At 46.1% G+C, this 25,922-nt stretch overlaps 2 protein-coding genes across 2 annotated transcripts in view; one reads left to right on the top strand and one right to left on the bottom strand.

Moving 5' to 3' along the window:
* Positions 1–22,241, bottom strand: part of LOC311115432 (uncharacterized protein) — a 35,526-nt gene extending 13,285 nt beyond the window's left edge. Inside the window, exons 1-28 of the mRNA XM_084190609.1 lie at positions 22,098–22,241; positions 18,534–18,713; positions 17,651–17,836; positions 14,748–14,897; positions 13,746–14,587; positions 13,272–13,646; positions 12,644–13,166; positions 12,040–12,435; positions 11,611–11,925; positions 11,359–11,502; positions 9,230–9,485; positions 8,797–9,087; positions 8,621–8,700; positions 8,422–8,533; positions 8,158–8,284; positions 7,884–8,003; positions 7,581–7,764; positions 5,930–6,041; positions 5,780–5,820; positions 5,537–5,671; positions 4,989–5,262; positions 4,738–4,888; positions 4,074–4,527; positions 3,540–3,737; positions 3,295–3,399; positions 3,114–3,218; positions 2,730–2,882; positions 1,656–1,802 (exon numbers count right to left, since the gene is read on the bottom strand). Of these exons, the coding sequence (XP_084046735.1) occupies positions 1,656–1,802; positions 2,730–2,882; positions 3,114–3,218; positions 3,295–3,399; positions 3,540–3,737; positions 4,074–4,527; positions 4,738–4,888; positions 4,989–5,262; positions 5,537–5,671; positions 5,780–5,820; positions 5,930–6,041; positions 7,581–7,764; positions 7,884–8,003; positions 8,158–8,284; positions 8,422–8,533; positions 8,621–8,700; positions 8,797–9,087; positions 9,230–9,485; positions 11,359–11,502; positions 11,611–11,925; positions 12,040–12,435; positions 12,644–13,166; positions 13,272–13,646; positions 13,746–14,587; positions 14,748–14,897; positions 17,651–17,836; positions 18,534–18,713; positions 22,098–22,145 (6,204 nt within the window). The 5' untranslated portion in view covers positions 22,146–22,241. The remainder of the gene's footprint in view (positions 1–1,655; positions 1,803–2,729; positions 2,883–3,113; positions 3,219–3,294; positions 3,400–3,539; positions 3,738–4,073; positions 4,528–4,737; positions 4,889–4,988; positions 5,263–5,536; positions 5,672–5,779; positions 5,821–5,929; positions 6,042–7,580; positions 7,765–7,883; positions 8,004–8,157; positions 8,285–8,421; positions 8,534–8,620; positions 8,701–8,796; positions 9,088–9,229; positions 9,486–11,358; positions 11,503–11,610; positions 11,926–12,039; positions 12,436–12,643; positions 13,167–13,271; positions 13,647–13,745; positions 14,588–14,747; positions 14,898–17,650; positions 17,837–18,533; positions 18,714–22,097) is intronic.
* Positions 22,242–24,265: 2,024 nt separating this feature from the next.
* On the top strand, positions 24,266–25,877 carry LOC311115392 (uncharacterized protein C21orf58-like; the record flags this gene model as incomplete). The annotated part of the gene is made up of 7 exons (XM_084190568.1): positions 24,266–24,322; positions 24,573–24,630; positions 24,760–24,833; positions 24,931–25,128; positions 25,246–25,360; positions 25,443–25,559; positions 25,687–25,877. 7 exons carry the CDS (start codon positions 24,266–24,268, stop codon positions 25,875–25,877), a joined length of 810 nt encoding a protein of 269 aa, XP_084046694.1.
* Between the last annotated feature and the right edge of the window lie 45 nt (positions 25,878–25,922).

Here is a 25,922-nt window from a genome sequence, read left to right as displayed (position 1 = left end):
GAACTTTGCCATGATAAACATACTGGGAGTAATGGATGGATGAATAGATTAACTAAAATAATTGATGGATAGACAAATGGACGAATGTGCATGTAACTGAAATGCCATTATGCATGATGAGAGATTAGAGATGAGAGATTTTCATCCAGCCAGCAGGGTGTGTGCATGCCGGACAGAACACACACGGGATTAGTATTGAGATTAATGAGGAAGATAATCCCTTTAGAAGAGCCACTGGGCTGTGAGTGTGTGTGTTTCTAGACGTTATGAGTGAAAAAAACAACATCCTCCCCTCTTTTTAAATCTCTTCCTGCAAGTCTCCCGCCACAATCACCCTCTTCCCTTCTCTCTTTGTAACCCAACTCTCTCCTCTCCTCTTATATATCTCCCATACTCTCCCTTTCTCCCTTTGTTCCCCCCTCTCTAGCCCTGTTGATAGTTGGGCTTGTCTGGTCTTGCCCACAGAATTCATTTCCTACTAACAGTGTGTGTGTGTGTGTCAGAGTATGTGAGTGGAGTTGAGCGGTTGGAAATCCTGCTCATGGAGTGGGATTTCGCTCCAAGTCCTTTCCAACCGCTCTGCTAAAAACCGCTCCGCGCTCACAGGAAAGAAAACGGCATTTGCGCCATTCATTAAAATCACAATTTAACCAACACCGATCTATTTTTGTGACTACCTGGACCTACCATTTGGTTTTGAAGTATTGAAACCAAACTATAAAAGGTGAATGTAAGAAGCGCTCATCATTTCAAATAGGCTACATGTCATATTAAACAGCATATAAACACTCTAAATAGGTCAGACAGGGAGTCTAAGAAGGAACGGAAATGAATTAATTAGGCTATATTATTTACATTATTTCAAGGCTATAGTCTACAAAGAAATACATTGTGAAGCATTTGTGAGTGGTAGGGACACAAAGCGGTGTATTAAATCATTATAGTCTATAAATTGCGCATATAGGCTGTGACTTACTTAGAATTAAATACAAATTAAATGAAAAATGACTTATTAGTGCCTTTGAATTCATTTTTAGAAACACATGTTTGGCCACTCTGTGGCTTCAGGCTCATACGATGATGCCTGGAGAGCAGGCCAGCAGCGGAGAATACCCTCTCCACACTTGCAGAGCCACTGGGGATGCAGATATTTTTATTTTTATATAGGTAGGCCTAAAGGTTTTTAGGCAAAATAACCCAATCAAAACAGAAAGCTCCTTGAAAGTTGGAATATGCCAGGCCTATTGAGACAAAATCAATTATGGCCTATTGTATAGATAATAGAACAAAAATGAACGAAACGTTTAAGAGATTCGATTTTTGGTTTATAAATACTTTGCTACAATGACACACTTAATTAGCTACCCACCTCGTTTCTTTCTTTTAGCATGTGCACGTAGTAAGTACACCATCATGCTTTCTCATATTCCACAATGAGTCTTTAGTTGTGGACACTACATCTTGATTTTGCACCTGTGTGTTTTATCAGTTTATGAAAAATATTTAGCGAACTCCATGACAGTAGCTAAAGCAAAGGGCTATAGCAGCACACAGGTATACTACAAATGCATGCTGAAATTGGAGCCGGCAAGAAGGCCGACGCTCCAGCCAAACTGGGCACGCTCACATACTCTGGTGTGTGTGGTGTGGGTTACCTGTGACACCACAGTGTCCAGCTGTAGCAGTTGTGCAGTGAGCTGGCTCATCTTGTCGGTGTAGCTTTGTTCCTTCTGCTCGTGCTCAGAACTGAAGCTCCGCCTCTGTTCTGCTAGCTCCGCCTCCTTCTGCTCTTCAAACTCCGCCTTCAGAGGAAAGAGATGTTGGTCATGTTGTCCAAACTGCCAGACAGACCGCACTTCTGTTCTAGAACTTGTTCTAAAACTCTCCCCCAAGGTTTTGGGTAACAGCTCTCCCCTTTTCCAACGTTCTACGTTAAAACTACAACCAAAAACTCCCGGGCTGATTTGGACTGACTGACTAACAGACGGCTAGCTTTCGCTCAGCTCAAATGCATAAAAAAAATAAAAAAAAGTGTACAAAATAAAACCTTCTGCATCTGAGGATCAAAAGCTAAAATCCATCCCATTTAGCCACTGCTCACGTGGCAGTAACACCCACCCACAGAAATACAGATACCAAAAACACACACTGTCCTATATGAAGGAAGGATTATGGTTGTGTAAATCTCATGGGACACTGGCCAAGCATGGGCTAACCCTGGGAGAGAACTGGTCCTGCTGGGGTGTGTGTACACACACACACACACACACACACCCACAGAGAGCGAGAGACCTCCAAAATACAGCCCCATTATATAATGTAATCTGTCAGAATTCAGTTTCTCTCAGTGATCTACACATGGAGCACTATGTCAGACTACTGTTACATCATGACAGGAAAAGGGGAAACGGGATAACTAGTCAGCTGCACAACCGAACGAGTTCAGCTGAAATGTGTCCTAAAAGACATACCCACACCACTGTTGCATATGCTCCTGTATAGTTCATTGCAATGTTTTAGGCTGATGAAGACCTCACTCCGTTTCCCCCACCCTCTCTCCAAGTCCCCCTTTGCCCTAGGCATTTGTATACATATGAAAGGATTTGGTGGCTTCAAGAAATACGATGAATATTTCCTCTAACTTTTCAGACAGCAAGTTAATTCCTCTTCCTCCACCTGTCATCCCTCCTTCCTCCTCATCCCTCTCTCCATCTCTCTCCTCCTCTCACCTTCAGTTGGCTGATCATCTGCTGAAGTCTCTCCTCTGCTTGGGCCTTCAGAAGCTCAACCTCTTCCAGGAAGTGCAGCCGTTGCCTTGACGACTCCTCCTCCAGCTCCCGGCGACACGCCTGTAGCTCCCTCGCAGATGCACTCTTTAGCTCCTATACACACACACACACACACACACACACACACACACACACACACACACACACACACACACACACACACACACACACACACACACAATGACCCCTCGTCTAATACAGTTTGTGAACGCACAATGAGAGAGTAATCCCTTCGCTTTTATATGCCATTAGAGACACAGTCAGCATTAAGACTACTGAGAAGGGGAATGGAATGTTCCGGGATGGTGTGTAAGTCTGTCAGACCTGAAGCTGCTGCTGGTGCTGTGTGTTGAGTTGCTGTGTCTCTGAGGTGTAGGTGTGTGTGAGCTCCTCTAAGGCGGTGCAGTGCTGTTGTGCCAACTCCATGACCTGGGGACAGACACAACGAGATCAAACACCTGAATGGATGGACGGATGGTCAGCCAAGAGATGGAGGGATGAGTACCTTTTTCCTGAGGGCCTCGAGAGCCGTGTGGTGTTCAGCCTCTAAGGCCTCTCTCTGGACAGACAACTGAGCTTCTAAGGCCTCTTTCTGGATTGTCAACTCATTCTGAGAGAGAGAGAGCGAGAGAGATCGAGCAAGAAAGAGAAATAACATCAGAATTGTCTAATGAATATACAATACATCTATTTTTTTTTTTGTGAATTTGCATCTTTCCTTGACTTCAAATGACCACTTTGTTGTCTCACCTGGTGGGTGTGGCTGAGCTCTGTTGCCATGGCGCTAAACTTCTTCATGTGAAGCTGAGCCAGCTCCTTCCTTAGCTCCTCCCTGACAGACTGCTGCTCCAACCTTTCACGCTCCACTTCCTGGTTAAGCCTTGACCTTTCACGCTCCACTTCCTGCTTATGTTCCGTCTCAAGCACAGACTTCTGATCGCGCAGAGTCTGAGATATGGGAACATGAAGATAAAATAGATGTGGAATATAGATTCCTTGAGTGGCGCAGCGGTCTAAGGCACTGCATCGCAGTGCTAGAGGTGTCACTACAGACCCGGGTTCAATCCCGGGCTGCATCACAACCGGCCGTGATCGAGAGTCCCATAGGGCGGCGCACAATTGGCCCAGCGTCATCCGGGTTAGGGGAGGGTTTGGCCGGGGTAGGCCGTCATTGTAAATAAGAATTTGTTCTTAACTGACTTGCCTAGTTAAATAAAGGTTAATTAAAAATAAATAAATAGATATACAAGATTTAAAACAGTGTGTGTGTGTGTGTGTTCTTACCTGGATCTCCCTCAGGTATGTGGCCTCCAGGGTGTCCATATTACCCAGCATCCTCTTCTCCAGCTCTTCCCTCTCTTCCTGATGCCGGTGTTCTAACTCCGCCTCCTGTGCCTCTAGCTGAGCCTGATTGGTTTCCTGTAGGACCGCCTCCAGGCGATCGAGCTCTGCCTTGCGTTTTGATTCAAGGCTGATTTCCAAGACAACAAGCTCCTCCTTCTGTTTTGTTGTAATCTCCGTTGCCATTGCTTTGAGCTCAGCCTTGTGATTGGCCAACAAGGAGTCCAGTTCTGCTTTGTGATTGGTTTGGAGCGTGTCCATGTCCTTCGTGTGGTTGGTCAGTAGCGTGGTTCTCAGGAGTTCCATGGCGCCCATGTGTTCATCCCTCAGCTCCCCCAGAGAAACCTCACCCTGCTGGGCCAGACGCTGCTCCAACTCCCCCCTCTCCTCCTGGAACCTACACACATGCAGAAGAGGTCAGCCAGATTAATTTCGAGACGAATGGACAGATACAGAGCGTTAACTCGCTCTGTGAATGTATTTGTTTACTATGGGGCAAACTTTCACTTAGATAGTGAGAATCTCTGGTATTATATGAAACACACTGTATTAACCTCCAGACCCACCCCCCAGTCTCTCTGGGTGTTTTACCCCAACCAGGTCTCACCTGTCCTGGGCTTGGCGTAGCCTCTGGTCTCCCTGCTCCTGAAGCAGAGCGGTCAGCTCCTTGACCTCAGCAGCCATGGAGGACTTGGCCCTGGTCAGCTCAGCCTCGTACTGGGCCTCTAGCCTCTGTCTCACTGCCACTGCCTGGGGGTCTGGGGGAGAGACATGTGAGACACAAAGAGCAAAGACCGTACGAAGTGACAGGAGAACAAGGAAGTTGTTGAACTACATGAAACATTTTCAGGTATTTACTCTGGTCGTTGTTCAGTGAGTCTTGTAGACTCCTGAGTGCCGCTCTCGCCTCCTCAATCCCTTTCTCCAGAGCTCTCCTTTCCTCCTCCATCCCTCTCTCCAGCTCCTCTCTCAGGGCAGAGACCCGCACCTCCTCCTCCTCCTGGAGCTCCTGTCTGAGCCTCTGCACCTCCTCCTCTCTCCTCAGGGTCACCTCCTCCATCACTCGCTCCCTCTCTTCCTTACATTCCTCTGCTAGTTTCACACCCAGCTCCTCAGCAAAGTTCTGCTTCAGCTACAAACACCCGGGTCAACATACGGTCACTCAGGGTCAACATGTGGCAACACTCAATACCCTGTCACACACACTCATACAATAATGTATGTATGTACTTGCTATGAGTGTGTGTTTCTCCAGTGTGTGTGTATATTTTCAGTGAATGTGTAGCTCCAGTGCGTGTGTGTGTGTACCTTCAGAGTGTGTGTGTGTGTGTGTACCTTCAGAGTGTGTGTGTACCTTCCGAGTGTGTGTGTGTGTACCTTCAGAGTGTGTGTGTGTGTGTGTGTACCTTCAGAGTGTGTGAGCGTAGCTCCAGGGTGTGTGTGTCTGTCAGAGCAGCCAGTCGTGTCTCCAGGTTCTGGATCATGGTCATTCTGGTCTGCAGCTCCTCAGAGTGACACCACATCCTATGCTCCACCTCCACCTGTTCACATCACATGACATTAGAAATCCTACTCCCACTGGAAACTTAACAGAACTCTGATTCACCTCGATTTACAGAATCTAATTCATTCCCTGTCATCATTCTTACCTCCACCTGTCTGGCAGCCTCCAGACGCACCCTGGTCAGCTCTGTGTGGAACAGATTAGAGGAGAAGGATTCATTGAAGGAGAGAGAAAATCTATTTCTATGTTGAAGAATATTCAAATTGCTCGTGTGTGTGAGTGTGAGTCCGTATACCTCTGACATGGCTGTCTGACAGTTTAGCGCGGAGTTGTTCCATCTCGAGGGCGTGGCGAGTCTTCAGCTCCTGCAGGTCTCCATAGTAACGATCAGTCAGGTCCGATCGCACCTAGACAGAAAAGGAAAGAGTGAAGGAAAGACTAGGGCCTGATCATGGTGGATCATAGGTGAGACAGCTCTTGTGTGTGTGTGTGTGTGTGTGTGTGTGTGTGTCAGGGTTTCCGCTAGGAAAATGTGGCGCCGGACATTTGACCGGCAACATTTTAATTTACCGGACATTTATTACATTTACCAGACCCATATGAATTGGGTGCTTAACCTGATTAGGGCATCCACCCCACAGTATGCTGAATGACAGAAATCCCATTTAGATTATGGTAGTTCATCTTAATAGAACTGCAACTCGAGGATGAAATAGCCTGTGTCCTTACCGAATGCCGATGTGCAATTTGAAGATGTTAGAATCACTGTCCACATTTACGTTTCCTCAGCCAACAAGAGGAGTAACGAACAGAAAAATCACTAGCCTACGTCAATCTACTATAGTAGAAAAGTTGACCTTTTCTATTGGTCAGCTTGTCGTTCTGTGGGATAAAGAAATTATTCCTATTCCAAACTGACTCTGGGACAGTTGTGGGAGGACAGATCCCAAATTCATCCAACCAGTAGGCCTAGGCTACTTCCCCCAAAAAAACGTTAAAAAGCAAATGAGGCTCATGCAACAGATCAGAACATTTAGCGTAAAATGTTGATAAACTATTATTTCTTTACATTATAAGCGCAGCAATGAGCACAAGGCAGTAGGCTACGCGCAAATGTTCATTCCATAATGCAATTAGCGGAAAACACCATTGTCAAAAGAGCAACGCACATGCCAGCGATTTCAAGAGACAGATGAAAATATTTAAATTTAGAAAGAGAAAGAGGGGAGATTTAAAGATGCAAAAATTTAGAAAGAGGGGAGATCTAAAGATGCAACAACTAGCATGGTTGCTAATATGACTAGGATTGTGCCTTTGGCTACTGGACAATGAAATAAATTTGAAAACCAATAGAACATAAAAGAAATAGGCTTCTGGTTTCAATGGCATATGGAAGTCTTTATAAAATAATTGCCTGCACATCTGGTTGGATTTTGGCTAGGCTACTTTGAAGCAAGGTAAGACATGCCTCATAATTAGTTCAGGTTTCAAACAATTAAGTATATGTTTTCAAAATGCATACTGCCTCCAGCGCATTGCAAAGTGGTGTGTGACGCGCTGAAGCCTGCCTAGTTGCCTATGCACTTGAACGGTGAATGGGAAGCGCGCTTCAATTACCAGATGAGAAATCAAAACTGCATTATGAATTGTTGCACAATGATTGGGTTTATAAAAGCACATTTCACTCCAGCAGCAACGAACAAACTGTTTGATGATCTGTAGCAGCAGCTCTCGCGCTACATCGACTGATGTTTCAATCAATGAATACCCACATTTTGGCAATGGGATGTATTTATTTATCCCGGCATTGCATACTTTTTTGGGGGCCAAAAGCCGGCTATTACCGGCTACCGGAAACCCTGGTGTTGTGTGTGTACCTGTAGAAGCTCCTCTCTGTAGGACAGGGCCATAGAGGACCGTAGGTTAGACAGCTCCTGTGTGTGTACCTGTAGAAGCTCCTCTCTGTAGGACAGGGCCATAGAGGACCGTAGGTTAGACAGCTCCTGAGTGTGTCTCTCCTCCAACTGGATTCGCAGCGAGTCAAACGCCTCCTGGTGTTTCTCCAGTTTCAGTGTGATCTCAGTCAGAACATCACTCCTCTCCTCCTCCCCTCTCCCTTCAGACAGGAAACTACACACACACGACAGCGGTCAGTAAGATGGCCCACCACTGGCCCAGGCTTATAGATTGTGTGTAATTGGCGGCTGGTGGGCAGATTAGCCAAGCAAGGCCGACTAGCATTAGCGTACCTAGCATCCTGGGTCTTGAGTACAGAGTCCTCCAGGGCTCCCTCCACCAGTCTCAGCTGCAGCAGGGCTATCTCCTCCCGGTAGCTCTCCTCTGCTACTCGCAGACGCTGCTCAAAGTACCTGACCAGGTACACATTAATGGGGTGTAAGTGTGTGTTCACTTGCATGGGTTTACATTGGTGTGTGTTCACTTGTATACCTTGTGCATCTATCTACCTGTATAGGTGTGTGTAGGTGAGCACATTCATCTGCATAGGTGTGTGTGTGTGTGTACCTCCTCAGGTTCTCCAGCTCGACCTCGTTCTGCTCCTTGATCTCCCGCCTCTGCTCGTTAAACTCCGCCTTCAGACGCTCGATGTCATCAACCCGCGCCGAACGAGCTAGCAGCTGCTCCTTCAACTCTAGAGAGAGAGGCGAAGGAAAAAGAGAGATGGAAAAAGAGAAGGTATCCGAAATTCTGTTGGTTGACCAATCGAACCAATTTGTACTACTTGACGAATTATGTTCTAGCATAGGTCCGGAGTGTGTGAGTACTCACCTCCCAGTTCCTGGCGGCTGGTCCTCATGTTGTCTATCTGAGCCCAGAGCTGAGAGACCTCCTGGTCACAAGTCTGTCTCAGAGTCAGCAGCTCCCCATGCAGACGACACACCTAGAGGAAGGGGAGAGAGAGAGTTTAGGAAAGGCACTATCCAAAGCATAAAGCAAATCTCAGAAACAGAAGAGCATGCGTGTTCACCTCCTGCTGTAGCTGCCGTGTTTGTTCCTCTCTCTCCTGCAGCACCACCTGGTGGCTGGACACCAGATCCTCCACTGCACCTGGAGAGTAGCAACAACACATTCATAACATCATTATCACATGCTTACAACATATGGACAACAGCAATAACACATAATAAGACTTAGTTGACTCACGGGCGGCAGCGTCCCTGTCGGTCCAGGCCTGGCTCAGCTCCCCCTCCAGCCTCTGGAGCTCCTCCAGGCTTGCCCGGGCCTCGGACAGATCTGCTCCAGTCTGGGTGAGGGCTGCCTGGGTAGAGGAGAGTGACGCCCGAGCCTCTGACAGCCATGTCTGGAGCTCTGACTGGGCCTTCTCTGACTCCTGCTGCCACCGGGACCTCAAGGCCTCTATTTCTGCAGCCTGCCGCTCCTCCATGGACGCTCTCTCCTGGGAGACACGACTCTCACACTCCTGCCTCAGAGCATCTACACACGCACACAACGACAAACAGTGTCACCAATGGTAGTTAACTCAATCAGGTAAGATGAAGGTCCATTTGTTAACCAACAGAGCTATGCATTGGAGCGTCTGAGTGAGAGGGCCCTACTCCACTACCATCATCCTCACCCATGTTCCTGTGATACTCCTGCTGTTCTCGCTGGATCCTCTCCTCACTCTCAGCTCTCAGCCGCTCCACCTCAAACTGCTGTCTGGTCTGCAGCACGGCCCTCTCCTGGGCCCATTTCTCCCTGAGGGAAGCCTGGAGCTCGCTTAGAGAGGCCTCCCGCTCCCGCTGCAGGTTGGCCTGGGAGAGCTCCAGCTGGGTCGTTTGGTGGTTGGTCAGGCTCAGACGCAGCGCCTCCAGCTCCAGGGACTGTTGGCTCTATAGAGCGATAGATAGGAGAGAGAGGTAGGTAGGGGGCAGGGTTTCCGTTAGGAAAATGTGGCGCCGGACATCTGACCGGCAGCATTTTAATTGAACAGACATTTGAGAAATCTACCGGACCCATATGCATTGGGTGCGTAACCTGATTAAGGCGTACACCCACGGTGCTCAGAATGAAGATGCACTATGCAGAAATCGCTCCGCCATTTCCTGGTTGCTAAAATTCTAATAGTTTGCTTAATTTCAGTTTATGTGACAAAACAAGCAAGTATAGTGTAGAGAATCATTGCACCATCTAAACCGCTGTGAAATATATTTATTACAAAACCAAAAAAGACGCAAAAAATAAACTTAAGAATGGGAAGCATAGAAATAGCACACATAGAACAGATCTACCGCTTCTTAGACTTGCTTTCAATGAGAATGACAGATCTCTAACCCACATTAATATGTGAATTTGGTCGGGTTGCCCAAAAAGTTACATATCGCAGCTTTAACAGAACATGCAACTCGAGGCTGCAACGGCATGCGTCCTTAGCGAATTCCGATGCGCATTTTGAAGATGTTAGATTAACTGCCACAATTACTTTTCCTTAGCCAACAAGACGAATAACGAACAGCAAAATCTAATCAATCTAATCTTCCCCATAAAAAAGTTACGCTATTCTATTGGTCAGCTTGTTATTCTGTGGGATAAAGAAACAGCCTATTCCAAACAGACTGGGGGATGATAGATCCCAAATTCATACAACCAGTAGGCCTAGAGTACTTCCCCCAAAAAACTGTTAAAAAGCAAATGAGGCTCATGCAACAGATCATTTAGCGTAAAATGTTGATAAACTATTATTTCTTCACATTATAAGCGCAGCAATGCGCCAAGGCAGTAGGCTATGCGAGTATGTTCGTTCCATAATACAATTAGCAGTAAAACACCGTTGTCAAAAGCACTCATTCATGTGACAGAGATGAAAATATCCAGTCGAATTTTAGAAAGAGGGGAGATCTAAAGATGCAACAACTAGCATGGGTTGCTAATATGACTAGGATTGTGCCTTTGGTTACTGGACAACGAAAGGAAGTTTATTTGAAAACCAATAGAACATTAAAAAATAGGCTACTGGTTTCAATGGCATTTGGAAGTCTTTGCAAAATAATTGCCTCCACGTTTCTATGGTCGGATTTTACTTTGAAGCAATGCAAGACATGCCTCATATATGAAGTAAAATGTTCAGGTTTCAAACTACTAAGTATATTTTTTCAAAATGCATACGGCCTCCTGCTCATTGTAAAGTGGTGTGTGACGCACTGAAGCCTGCCTACCGTTGTAGTTGAATGGCGAATGGGAAGCGAGCTTCAATTACCAGTAGCTATTTTTAATCGTGGCCATCAAAACATTTTTTTATACGCGATTGCATTTAGAATTGTTGCACAATGATTGGGCTAATAAAAGCACATTTCACTCCAGCAGGAACAAATGAGCTGTTTGAGGACCTGTAGCAGCAGCTCTCGCCACTGTCTGACAGATTTTCCGCTCATATAGGCTCTGTATCTGTATGCTGTGAGTGTGTGATAAACATAACGACCAACGAAAATACACACGCGCCAATGTAATTCAACTAAATTATGCAAATTAACCTGTAGACCAATAAGCATGACCGGTCAAATGGATTTACATCGACTGATATTTCCATCAATTAATAGGCTACAAATAATTATTTTGCAATGAGATTTTTTTTCTTCTCCCGGAAAATTGGCCGGCGGCAGTTTTATTAAAAACAATTATCGACCAAAAGCCAGCTATTACCGGCTAACGGAAAACCTGGTAGGGTTGGTTGTGTGTGTGTGCCTGTGTCTAGTTGTGTGTGTGTACCTGCATCTGTAGTAGTTCTGCTTGGTGGGCTGCCTCCATGCTCTCTCTCTGTTCCCCTGATAGCTCTGCCTTCAAACGGCTAAGCTCCTCCCTCTGCTGTGACATCATCTCCGACACCATCCTCTGGTGTTCTCTCTCGTTCACCTGGAGACAGACAGAACGAGATAGAGAGGGAGAGAGAGAGAGTGACTTGCAGCACACAGGTATGCATATAGGTTACTGTTGTTGTGGTGTGTGTCTGTGTGTGTGTACCTGTTTGATAAGGCTGATCTGTCTCTTCTGCTCCTCCTCCAGTGTCTCTCTCTGCTCACGCAGCTCTCTCTCCAGACGGCCGCTCAGCTCAGACACCTCCTCCTGGTGTTTCTCCTGCAGCTCCTGCACTTCCTCACTGTGAGAGCTCCTCAGTCTCTCTGTGGCCTCCTCCACAGACCGCATCTGCTGCTCCAGGAGCGCTTTCACCTCCTGCTCCCTCTCCCTCCGCTGCTCCTCCAGCAGACGTCTCACCCCCTGCACCTCCTCGTCCTTCTCCTGCCGCTCCTCCTCCCACTTCTCCCTCTCCTCCTCCACCTGAAAAAGAGATTTCATATCATGTCTGTTCAGTACTTCCTGAACAGGTCCAAATACATATCATAGCCTAATCATCGTCATCCTCCTCCTCATCACAACCATCCTCCTCCTCACCTCTTCCTCCTTGGCTCGGAGCTGTCTCTGGAACTCCTCCAGCTCCTCCGCCATCACCTTCTCCATCCTCCGCATGGTTCTGTCCATCTCCTCCTCTCTCCTTCTGCCCTCCTCCCTCTCCCTCGCTCCCTGGGCCTGGACCTCCTCCAGGTTACACAGGTTCTGTCTCAGACACAGCAACTCAGACTCTACCTCTGCCTTCTCCCTCTCAGTCTGCTCCATCCTCCTCTCCCTCTCCTCCGCCGCCTGCCTCGCTGTCTCCGCCTCCTTCTGGACTCTGTCCATCTCTTTCCGAACGGTGTCGAGCTCCAGGGTTTTCTGACCGAGGAGGGCGGTGGTGGTTTTGTGCCTGGATTTAGTTTCTTCCAGCAGGGCTAGGAGCTGGTCCCGATGGGTCTGGAGAGGAGAGGTTATTAGCTTGGACCCAATTAGAACCAATCAAACCAATTAGAGAGAGAGAAAAACACAGGGATTAGCTAGTGGAAGATGGGGAGTTGAGCGAGTGAGAAAGAGGAGAAACAAAAGTGATAGGGGAGGAAGAAGGGAAGAAAAACTGAAATAGAAAGAGAAGTAGAGAAGGAGGAAGAAGAAAGTTCCTGGCCACCTGTAGTGACTGTAGCTGTCGTCCGAACAGAGCGTGGACTTCAGAGGAGACAGAGTCTCCTGCCTGTTTCACCTCCTGCAGAGAGGAGACCAGCTGCTCCTGCTGCCTCAACCTGGAGAGGAGGACACTCTTCTCCTCCTCCTCCACCTCCCTCAGCTCCCCCTCGTTCTCCTTGTTGCTCCCTTTCGCCATCCGGACAGAGGAGAGCAGCTCTTCCTGCTGTTTTAGACGAGAGAGGAGGAGAGATTTCTCCTCTTTTAGCTGTTCCATCACTCGCTCCTGGCTGGGGAGGAGGGTACCTCCCTCCTTCTCTAGGAGAGGAGAGGAGTTGAGTCTCTCCATCTCTTTCTCTCGCTCCTCCCGCTCTTTCTCTCTCTCCTCCAGTAAGGTGCAGAGTTTGTTCTTCAGATTGTCCTCCTCGTGTGTTTTCAGGCTGACCTCCTCCTCGGCTTTCCTCCTCTTCTCCCGCTCCTCCTCAAGCTCCCAGTGCACCTCCTGCAGCTCCTCTGAGACCTGGGCCCACCTACAAACACACAGACACACCGACACACCATGAACATGAGCTGTACGTTCTCCAACACACAAAGATATGCTAGACAAGTACACACACACACTATAACACACTCACCTGGCCCTGGCCTCCTCCAGCTCCTCAGCGCTCCTCCTCAACTCCTCCATCACCACCTCCTTCTCCCTCTCCCTCAGAGCCACCTCCTCCCTGAGATCTCCACACTGCTGGATGAGGAGCTCCTTGCCCAAGTCTGAGACCTCCTGTCTCTCCGACGTCTCACTGAGTCTCTCAGAGGTCTCGCTGGCGTCACGTGAGACAGAGAGGGGGTCGTTCTGCCACTGGGAGGCGAAGGAGGGCATGTTTTCGTTCACAGGGTCGTGGCGGGGGCACTGTGCAGTGGATTGTGGGGCGGAAAAGTGAGTTTGTTCTTCCTGCGAAAAGGACAGCTGGGATTGGTCACCACCACTGACGATGTCACTGTCCAGCTCAAACCTGTGGTGGGATGGAGGGAGAGAGGGATGAGAGATGTGATTTGTATTGGGGGAAAATCCACCATAAGGGCAAAAACACACACATTCATTTCCCTCTGACCTGTAGTTGCCAGAGTTGTCCAGCAGGCTGTGCTCTTCCAGAAGGCTGCACTCCTCCAGACTTTCATTGGCCCAGGATGAGTGTGTGTTTGAGGGGAAGGCAGAGGACAGGTAGCGCTCCAACAGCGGGGTGCCATCATTGGGGAGGGACATGTCTAGAAGGCACTCCTCTCTCTCCTCCTCATCCCTCTCTCTCTCCTCCTCATCCCTCTCTCCCTCCTCCTCCTCCTCTTCCTCCTCCACACTAGCCCTTGCCTGGTTCAGTTTGTCTTTAGAAGCCTTGAATCCCAACTCCTCCTCTCTCATCCTCTCTCTCTCCCCCAACAGCTGTCTGACTCTCTGTACCTCCTTTCCAAGTCTCATCTTCTCCTCTTCCTGTCTTTCCCTCATCTCTCTCTCATCCTCCCTCTCTTTCCTTCTCTCCCTCTCCTCCTCCTCTAGTCTCCTCCTCAACTCCTGCAATTCCCTATTCAGCACCTCCTTCTCCTCCTTGTACTGGTGGATCTCTCTCCTCTCCTCCTCCCTCCCTTTCTTCTCCTCTTCTAGTTGGGAAAGCATGAGATGGTTTTTCTCCCTCTCCTCTAGCAGCTCTCTCCTCAATGTGTGCATCACTACATCCATCTCAGGATCAATACATTGTTCTAGGCTCTCACACCCAACTCCAGTGTGTTCATGTCCCATTCTGAGTGTGCATATTTGGTTCCCTAGTTCTTTTACTGGGACCTCCAGGTGGTTGGGGAGTGGGGGAAGGTCGTGGCAGCTGTGGCCAGGCTGGGAGGCCTGCTGCTGGGCTAGCGAGACCTCCGAGCCCCCCTGGGTCCTGGAGCGAAATAACTGAGAGGTCTGGAAAAGAGAACAGGGACATGGAAGAGCGTACATTCCCTTCTTCATTACTAGCAGTGAAATAAAAACTTTTTTAATTCTGTCAATCATAATCACATGTACTGTACCTTTTTAATGTTTCTAGACTTTTTGAAGTGTGTGTGTGTGTGTGTGCGTGTACCTGCTGTAGCTGCATCTGCAGGGCCTGTATCTGTCCAGTGAGGGAGAGGGCCTCCTGCTGTACCTGGTCTCTGCTCTCCAGCGCCTCCTGCAGGTTACAGCTCAGTCTGCTGATGATCTCATTACGCTTCTCTACTGCCGCCTGTAACTGCTGCAGAGAGAGACCATAGAGTCAGACACAAATGCACGCGCACACAGACATAAACACACATTTTATTCTTAACACCTTATTTGATTACATTTTATTCTTATCACTTTGGATTAAAAGTGTCTGCTAAATGGTAAATATATGATTGCAAGGGGAATGCATTTGAAAAGTATAACAGAGAGCGAGAGAGGAACAGGCAGAGAGGGAGAGAGAGCATAGTGCGAGGGAGACTGAGCAGAGAGAGGGAGATGGAGAGAGCAGAGAGGGAGACTGAGCAGAGAGAGGGAGATGGAGAGAGAGCAGAGAGGGAGACTGAGCAGAGAGAGGGAGATGGAGAGCGAGGAACTTAGGGAGGGATAGAGAGAAGTGTGGATGAGAAAGATGTACAGTGCCTTCAGAAATTATTCACTAGACTTCTTTGTTGTTGCGTTACAGCCTGAATTTAAAATTGATTAAATTGAGATTTGTCATCACTGGCCTACACAGAATATTCCATAATGTCAAAGTGGAATGATGTTTTTTGAAATGTTTACAAATTATTTACAAATGAAAAGCTGAAATGTCTTGAGTCAATAAGTACGCAACCACTTTGTTATGGCAAGCCTAAATAAGTTCAGGAGTAAAGATTTGCTTAACAACTCACATAATAAGTTGCATGGACTCACTGTGTGCAATAATAGTGTTTAACATGATTTTGGAATGACTACCTCATCTCTGTACCCCACACATACAATTATCTGTAAGGTCCCTCAGCCAAGCAGTGAATTTCAAGCACAGATTCAACCACAAAGAACAGGAAGGTTTTCCAATGCCTCGCAAAGAAGGGCACCTATTGGTAGATAGGTAAAAAAAAAAAAAAGCAGACATTGAATATCCCTTTGAGCATGGTGAAGTTATTAATTACACTTTGGATGGTGTATCAATACACCACCCAGTCAATACAAAAATACAGGCGTCCTTCCTAACTCAGTTGCCGGAGAGGAAGGAAACCACTCAGGGATTTCACCATGAGGCCAATGGTGACTTTAAAACAGTTACAGAGTTTAATGGCTGTGATAGGAGAAAACTGAGGATGGATAAACAACATTGTAGTAACTCCACAATACTAACCTAATTGACAGAGTGAAACGGAAGCCTGTACCTAAAAATATTCCAAAACATGCATCCCGTTTGCAACAAGGCACTAAAGTAATACTGCAAAAATAATCTAAAACATAAGGCCAAATCTACACTGGAGTAGCTTACCAATAAGACAGTGAATGTTCCTGAGTGGCCGAGTTACAGTTTTGACTTACAGTACCAGTCAAAAGTTTGGACACACCTACACATTCAAGGGTTTTTATTTATTTTAACTATTTTTTACATTGTAGAATAATAGTGAAGACATCAAAACTATGAAATAACACAGGGTTCTTCAATCCTGGTCCTGGAGGGCCGAGACACCTCTGTTTTTCATCCTCTCCTTCTAATCAGGGGCTAATTCAGACCTGGGACACCAGGTGAGTGCAATTAACTACCAGGTAGAAATAAAAAACAGAAGTGTTTCGGCCCTCCAGGACCAGGATTGAAGAACCCTGAAATAACACATATGGAATCATGTAGTAACCAAAAAAGTGTTCAACAAATCAAAATATATTTTATATTTGAGATTCTTCAAAGTAGCCACCCTTTGCCTTGAGGACAGCTTTGCACACTATTGGCATTAAATAAAGAAAAACCCTGGAATGAGTAGGCGTGTCCATACTTTTGACTGGTACTGTAAACCTGCTTGAAAATCTATGGCAAGACTTGAAAATGGTTTTCTAGCAATAATAAACAACCAATTTGACAGAGCTTGAAGAATTTTGAAAATAATAATAGGCAGATATTGTACAATCCAGGTGTGGAACGCTCTTAGAGACTTACGTATTGACTCATGGGTGTGAACACTTATGTAAATTAGATATTACTATATTTCATTTTCAACAAATGTGCTAACATTTCTAAAAACATGTTTTCACTTTGTCATTATGGGATATTGTGTGTAGATGGGTGAGAAAAATAACATACTTAATCCATTTTGAATTCAGGCTGTAACAACAAAATGTGGAATAACTCAAGGGGTTTGAATACTTTCTGAAGGCACTGTATCTCTAATTAGTCAGAAACAGCCCCATACGAGCAAACATCCAACCCAATTAGGAGTAGTGTGTGTGTGTGTGTGGGTGGTGTGTGGGTGTCAAACAAGTGCATCTAACTATAAAGTTAAGAATATAACTACTGTTCCCTGAAGGAGGGAAACGAGGCACAACACACAAGTGAAGTGTGTGTGTGTGTGTGTAACCTTTGTTGTAGGGCATGCATATGAACACACACGTCTAACCCATTTCTCCTGGTACATATTTAGAACATGATTATGTAATTTCTCCAGCAATAATGAAAGTAGAATTCAAGCAGTTTCTCATCCATTCTCTGCAATAGGAAAAGCTTTCTATATTTCCTCATTCATAGACAAAGACTGAATGCTGATTGGCTGAAAGCCGTGGTATATCAGACCGTATACCATGTGTACGACAAAAAAATAATTTTTACTGGTCTAATTACATTGGTAACCAGTTTATAATAGCAATAAGGCACCTTGGGGGTTAGCGGTATATGGCCAATATCCCACGTTTAAGGGCTGTATCCAGGCACTGTATCCTTAGCCATGGTATATTGGCCATATACCACACCTCCTCGGACCTTATTGCTTAAATAAACCATGTACAGTTAAGTACCTTGAGTTGATTTTTTCCAGTGTGAGCCACTAGGTCTTCCTCTCCCATAACCTCCATCTCCTCAGGCTGCTCACCGACCGCCTGCTCCCCCAGGATACTGCTTCCCTCCTGGGAATGGTGTTGCTCCAAGTGCCCCTGGCTCCGCTGGACCCCTGTAAGATGTCTCTGATCGGTCTCCCCTGGTTCCTTAAGGGTAAAAAAAAAAAGTTGTGGGTATGTAAACCTAGTCATATTGCACATATTCATAGACTACTTGCTTGGTTATCTATAAAATTAGACTAGTTTGATAATTTGGTTGAACTATACCTTTAAAGCAGCGTGACTATCTAACCTTAGCCATTGAGAGCTATAGGACGATGCAGATGGTGCAGGCTTTTGTTCTAGCATTGCACAAACACACCTCATTGAACACACTCAATTGATGGCTTGCTTTATTATTTCCATGAAATTAGGTGGACTTTCCCTTTAAAGCCTGTACATGGTTCACAGTAATCACGTTCACGTCGCTATGACAACAAGCCACCACAAGCATCTTTGTGTTTAGTGACCCATTTTATACGCTGTGTATGTGTTTGGAGGATGGGGGACGGGTGGTGTTAAAGCATATGAGGCTGCTGAGTTGACATCCATACGTTGAGACATATGGGTCCGACACCGTAGCCAATCTGTCTTGTGAATGGTTTTCATTTTGATTCCACAGAGAAACGAATGACCTGTTCTGACCCATGGAGAGATACATGCTCATAGAGAGTTGGGATTGGATTGGCATACAATCAAACCTGACAAAAACCTTATGATTGAAATGCTGCATTAAACTATACAGTCAGCCTATACAACAGTGTGGATATTTACATTCCTTTCATTCACTCAGTCAGAGGCTCACCTCATGGTTGCACATGTGGTCCTGCTGTGTGGCGTTGCCATCTGTCTGGAGGTCCATCCCTAAGGGGCGACCTTGCGCTGGGCCGTCATTCTGCGTTGGAGACGGGCCCTTCCTCTTCTGCGTCTTTTTCTGCGCGACTTGACCGTCGACTTTCGCCCTTTTCTGTCGGAAGCTAGCAAGCTACGCAGGAAGGACAGGGAGAGGTAGAGGGACACGTAGGTAAGGAGGGCCGAACACCACCACGCTATCAGCATATTAGGGGTTAGAAGTCAGGGGTTAGAGTTCACCAAAGTCCATCAAAGTTCAAATCCATCATTCCAATCAATCAGAGTAGAAGGTCAAAGTTCAAATCCATCATTCCAATCAGGGAATATAAGGTCAAAGTTCCAATCAATCATCCCAGTGATTTAAGAAGTCAGAAAAGGCTAGAGGTTTAAGGGGTGAAGGTTTTCATCCGCCCAATGAGCAAGAACAAGAGTTTGATTCACATCATCTTCCCAACACTCAGGTAACATCCCTGATTGAACCAGCAGAGAGAATGAAAGCCCCAGCACATTGCCAGTCCATAGATCTCCCAAAACCACCATCACTGGACAACAAGGTTCCCAACAGAACGATCAGAAAAACATCCTGACATTTTGAAGTCCAAGTGCACTGATTCAGTCAGTGTAATTGTGCATCCAATCTCTCTACATCTCTTTCAGCATCCCTGTCTCTCTCGCTCACTCCCTCCCTCTCTCCCCTCTTCTATAAGCAGCTTAAATCAGATTACAGTGGTTCAGGGACCCTCGTATAACGCTCCACCTCTGACGCTCTGGCTCCCTTTCTCTCCCTCACGCTCCCTTTCTCTCCCTCATGCAGCCTTTATCTCTCTCACACACAGCCTTTCTCTCTCTCACACACAGCCCTTCTTTCCCTCACGCAGCCTTTCTCTCCCTCACGCTGCCTTTCTCTTCCTCACTCACTCTCCCTTTCCATCCCTTTCAAACCGTCAGACCAATCAGTCCTCACTCAACAGGCTATCAATCACACACAGATGAGACAACACACACACAGACACACAGCAGACAAGTGCACTAGTCTCAATGAAGAGCACCTCTCAATATGACACTTCAACCTCCAGCCTGGGGTTGGGATGGTAGTGTAATGCAATGAACGCAGGAGGAGCTTTGTCCAGAGCCCAAAGTGTGTGTCAGTGTGGTAGCACGTGTTTTGTTCCAACCCACGCAAACCCGTAACAAGCCGACCCATGCCATGTCCAGCCCCAGGACTCATGTTGCATTGAGCAGTGCTACTGAAACACGAGAGTGAGTGTGTGTGTGTGTTTCAATGCCTGATCTCGACATGTGGGCGGTTCTACTCGATTGAAGTCTGCCCTGCTTTCAGCAGATACTGTCCACACCCACTCTACTCCCACTCACCATCTTCCACCTCCTGTTTCTGTGTCTGCAATAAAGTGAGGCTAGACTTGGCTGTAGTCGAACATGCTGCTCTACACAATAACACTATCAGACAGGCAGCTGTGTGTGTACGTATGTAGGCTATTTGTGTTCAAACTGAAGATGGGAGCTTGGTTTGCCTCACAGCAAAAGACAAATGATGCAGACGTGGCACGTCACCATAGCAACAGCTGCCATAAGTGGCTAACTGACGAATTCACAATTCAGTACAGCATGAAAAAGCCTACTGTAGCCTATGTCATGCTCATTTGTTGATTTGTTTTCAACTTTTCTAATATTGTTGCTATATTTGAGGGCATACTAGCTCCCTCAGAAGTGCCATGTGAGGATTGGGATGCTAAGTGCAATAGAAGGCATACTGGGATCCAATGTGTTCTGTTATGTCTGAAACTGCACCCTTTTTCTATACTACTTAGACTATTCAGCCAGCTTTAGTGTTATGGCGCCATCTGATGGTGTGTGTTCACATTGACACACCTGCTATGACATCAGAGAGCCCTCCACTAATTCAACCATTAGGGGGGACATCTGAAGACTGATGGTGGAGCAGTGTCTAAGGGGACAACTTCAATCATGTGGAAATAAATGAACAGAAGTCTCTGTGTGGTGCATTTCTATCTGCAACGTTTTATAAATGTGTCCCACCTGCAAAACAGAATCCCATTGAAAATCAGAGAATGAGATTGAAGACCGTGATGATTCAACAACATCCCAAAACAGATCAATAGATCCCATAGATAGATCAGGGGGTGGCCAACCATCTTCCTGCAGAGCTACTGCAGGCTTCTGCTGCTAATCAGCTGCTCACCAGGACCTTGATTAGCTGAATCAGGTGTGTTGGAGCAGGGCTGGTGCAAAAGCCTGAATAATACCCGGTATCTCTCCTGGAGGAAGGTTGGCCACCACTGTTCTAGATCAATAGACAGAATCACCACAACCCAAGAGCCTGTATCTCACACCACGCGACCACTCACTTCGCTTACCGACTGGCTGCGCTGCATGTTGGTGGATTTCTGTCATAAGGAATAACAGTGGTTTATCAATTAAGTTCCTGTGAACGAAGTCTTCATACCAACAGCTGCTGCCAGGTTTGAGGTGTAACAAAAATAGGTAGATCACGCATCCGTTCAACACTCTGGTGAGGCTGTCAGATTCCTCATATTCTATAGCACATGCGAATCTAAATGAACAACAACTGTTGGGAGAAAGCCGCCCCAAGCAAAGGTCATACCCGAAGCGATATTGACACCGTTGTGGGGAATAGCAGGTTTGATGCGCGCAGAGTGCAACGCTTGCTACTCAGGTGTTAGGTCAATACATTTTCGCTAAGGTCTGCGCGGATTATAGGGTCGTTATATTACATTGACATGTCTGGTCCTGAGATTTTAAACCTTAGTGGTAGTGTTTCACACCTCTCCAGGCATTGCAAATATCGTATCATCTGCGCAGAGTTGTGCAGAGAATGTGTATCTTAAACGCAACCACATACACAGACGATCCAAATCCTGGCTGCCATCATCACCTGCATCGACTTGGCAAGCAGGGATGATACTCTCCCAGTAAGCGGCCCACACTAGTCAGTAAACAGAAGGGGAATATATTTGGGCTGGGGTAGCAAACTCAATAAGAAACCGTTTCTACAGCAACTAGCCAACTGCTAACTACGTTAATAAACAGTAGTAAACTGGGTGCATTTAGTTAAGTCAGTCATCAAAGTAAGTTATTAAAATAGTAGATGAGCCAATGGAGTAGTTGAATAGGCAATATAAAGTCAGCTGGGTTGGTGAGTCAACGGTAGAACAATACCAACATGTGTTTAGCAAGCCACAAGGAAGGGCATTATAATTCATGAATAACAAAGAGTTTAGCTAGTTACTGTAGCTAGTTTTGATTCGGCTAACCATAACTACATGTAATGTAGTTAGCGAGCTTTGTTAGCGATTAAATTAATCGATAAAACTTGAACTTACTCAATGCCCTTTATCAAGCAATTGCAAGATGTTACTTTATTGTACGACAATGTTGCTGATCCTGATAAGTTTAGCTAGGTTAGCTTGTTGGCTACATAGCTACTTTGATGCATTACCCATGAATCGTTACAAACCTTTGCTCTTCCAGCTTCTAGTTTCCTCTGTCGTTCATCTTCGTCCATGTCTTGGTTGAAACACAACCATTAAAAGTTAAGGACAAATGTCCTGAAGTCGCTGATTATTCCACTAAAACCTTTCACTTTCTCGTGCCTCGGCTGCAAAATCTTTGGAACAACTGTCAATATGAAATTCAATATGGCCGCCATGGCGTTTTAGCACCGCCCTTATCAAGTTTCCTCCGCTAATATGGCCAATCAACACACTCGGAGCGAATTTTCCAGCCAATGGAATTCATGCTCTCTAACTGTTTACATTCACTGTAAAAACTCCCTCCCACAGTCCCTGACTGACAAGCTGCAAACCAATCAGAGGACTGAATGGTGAAGCTAAACTTTGATTGATAGGGGAATTAGCCAATACATGTAGAGAATTACAAAAATAGTGTCCACCCATACACCTCTATTTAAAAAATGTGTGCTTGTATTTGACTGGCTCCATGAAGCTTTTTAAACAGACTACTCCACATATGCAAACGGCGCACTAAATGCCCGGGGGAAATTAGTTAACCAGTAGCAGCATAGCTTTGTGTGTCCCAGGCTCAACTGTTAACTGAGGTATCTTGACTACGGATTTAGTCCACTAACTACACATTAGAGCTCTTCATGTGTCCACCCGAACCCGAATACCCGAGACCAGGACCGGGTCCAAAATTAAAACTTGTGCAGGTTGGGTCCTGTTTAGTTGCATTTACACAGGCATCACAATTCTGATATTTTTCCCTCTAATCTTTTCAGTCAGATTTTTTTCAGAGCTGATCTGATTTACTGGGGGAGGGGTGGTCCAAAATAGGGAGGGTTGTCAAACTTTTTTTTTTGCTTCGGGGAGGGTTGTGTGCTTTTTTTATTGGGGACAGGGGAGGGTAGTGCGTTTTTTCACTGGTTTACATGTGCTCTTCTGCTCATATTTTCCCTATAAACAATGGTTGGACTTACTTTTGATATTACCCTAATAAAGTTTAGAAATGTTTGTTAAGGTTTGGTATGGTGTGGCTATTATTAAGCTTTAGCTACTTTAGGCCTATGATATGACGGCAGTGCGCCCCAGCGCTCCAACTGAGTCCGACAGTTGAACTTGAGGTGAGGAAGACTGTTTCAGGCCTACCAGAGTTACTCCTGTAATCTAACAATATAATGCTTATCTTTATACAAAATATTCTGATAAAACATTTATGAATTAGCCTCCTTCTGTATGGCTATATCTGTATTGCAGACGCAGTAGACATCTGTCATAAAGAAATGCATGTCGGTGTCGTAGCATGCCATTGGCATTTCTCTATCTCTATTTCTCTGGGGTTAGGCCTAAGCTTCTCTTCTTTTATATAGGCTATATATATTTATTAAAATGTTAATATCATACAGTGGACACCTAAGCCAATAGGCCTATGCATGCAATGCCCTGATACATGTAGTGGTCACATCTCTGACAGCTGAACCTTGAGGTGGACAATTCTTGTTTTAGGAAAGGGGGGGTGCTCAGACTGGCCTCTACCTGGAGCCTCCAAATTACTAAATTCGCCCCTGGGTCCGGGTCCAACTTTTTGGACAGGAGAAGACCTCCACTACATATCCTTCCAATAAAGACTCAATTTATAAATTTTCAGCCCAGAGCTTCTCATTCCAGACCCTATTTGGGTGCCAATCTGGTATGATTAAATGACCACCCAAGTTTATACCAATTTCTAACTTTCTGTGTGTTGACTGCATATATTACTTTCAATTCTTATCCTAAACAATTTCACTGACTATTACTTTTACATTTCTTTAATTGTCTTATTGGGTTGTTGTTCAAGAGAAATACACTGTTTGTGTAGGCTCAGATGGTCAACAGTAACCTAGGATTAAGACCAAAACCAGGAACGGTAACCAAGCAGTAGGCGTGGCTTGGTTGGCATAAACAGGTGTGTCGCTTAGTAACCAGGTAAGTGGTCTCAGTTTAGCGTAGAGACTGAGAGCTGATCGATAGGTGTGTGACATATTTCTAAAGAGCTACAGGTAAATTGTGTGTTTGTGTGTGTGTGTGTGTGTGGGGGGGGGGGGGTTGTATAGCGGCGACCCTCAGTCACTTATTGCCGTATGTGTGTGTGTGGCCTACTTCACAGTGTGGAGAATTCAGTACTCTCAGAATGACTGATCCCATGCTTGATCAGATGACCCGACTCAAGCTCAAGCTGCTGGAGAAGGTCATTGATTATTTGATTTATTTAGTTTTTAAAGGTTGGGATATCAAATAATAATCTGATCGTTTACTTTGACAGACAGAAATGTCATGTTTTTAACTTATGAGTGTAACAAAGTGTAGTAAAAGAGGCAATCTTTTGGAATGTTGTGAGTTTTGGCTGCACATGGCCTCTTGTTGGTTAACGTGCTGACTGACTGTCTTCATGTCCACAGAGACTGGAGAATGAGAGGGACAACATGGCATGTCCACAGAGACTGGAGAATGAGAGGGACAACATGGACGGCAGAGCAGAGTCCGTCCTATCCCCCAGTAAGACTACAAAATGTTTGAAAAGAAAGCTTGTAATGAAACGTTGAAGTACAAGCAAACCCTGATTGTTCGAATGTGTGTGAGTTTGTGTTGTCTGATGTTATTTTATTCCTAATTCTGATTGGCCAGGGAGTTTTGATGGACAGGCGGATGCGCTGCACAGCGTGCTTAGACGAAAAAAGGACCTGCTGCAAAGACTGAGGGTATGACATCATTATTATTAAGTTATTTATCACCATCACCATTATCATCATCATCAAACTCACATGATGACTTTATCTGTGTGTGTGTTGCCTGCAGGAGCAGCACATGTTGGAGGACCTGAGCAGACCTCACACCTGGGGTGGGACAGGGAGACGATACCGCCCAGACCTCCTTCCTCCTCCTGCCCCTCTGCCTCCTCCTCCGGCCCCCATCCATATCTACCAGCCTGCCCCTGCACCCCCCGCTCCACCCCCTCCCGCCCCGCCACAGCCCCCACGCATCATCCAACAAATGGTGAGACAAAAATCCTTCTCTTTCTCTCCCTCTGTCTTCCTCTCTTTCTCGCCCTCTGCTTTTTCTCTCTCTCTATTACACACAGACAGCTGATACTATTTCTCTCTTGGTCTGTAGTTGCCCCAGCAGCCTACTACCTTCATACAGCAGTTACCACAGCAACAGCCCCTCATACAACAGATACCCCCTCCTCAGCCCTACCCTGCACCACGGTCTAGCAGCATCAAAGAAGGTAAACACACACACAAATGCGGCTACTTGTGTGTGTGTGTGTGTGTGCATAATGTTCATTTTCATGTATGTGTGTGTGTTAGACATGGTGGAGCTGATGTTGATGCAGAATGCTCAGATGCATCAGATCGTTATGCACAACATGATGCTGAAAGCAATACCTCCCATGGCCCTGTCACCCCCTAACCCAGGACAAGTCAGTATCACACACACCCACATCATTTGTCACCCACATACCCAAGATCATGCCTTTTTGGATTTGTTATTTTATTTATTACTTTTTTTATCTTGATGTTGCCCTCATCCAGGATGTTGTTGTGAGGTCAGTGGTCAAACCAAGAGGAAATGCCGTCCACCACCACCATTACAGCCCCCAGGCCCAATCGCTCCCTCCCATTGGCTATCCCATGTGGCCCTCGATGATGTCATCACTACCTGAAGGGCAGGGCGGGGCTCATATGCCGTCCGTGCAGCATGTGACCGGCCCCATCACGTTGCCCCCACTCAACATGTATTAGCCAAACCCTAAACAATATTCCCCAACCCCTATCTTGACATATTGT

The sequence above is a fragment of the Coregonus lavaretus genome (genome assembly GCF_964263955.1).
Source record: "Coregonus lavaretus genome assembly, contig: HAP1_SCAFFOLD_123, whole genome shotgun sequence".
Lineage (NCBI taxonomy): Eukaryota > Metazoa > Chordata > Actinopteri > Salmoniformes > Salmonidae > Coregonus > Coregonus lavaretus.
Note: the sequence above shows the minus strand (reverse complement) of the source record. Positions and strands in the feature narration are given on the sequence as shown.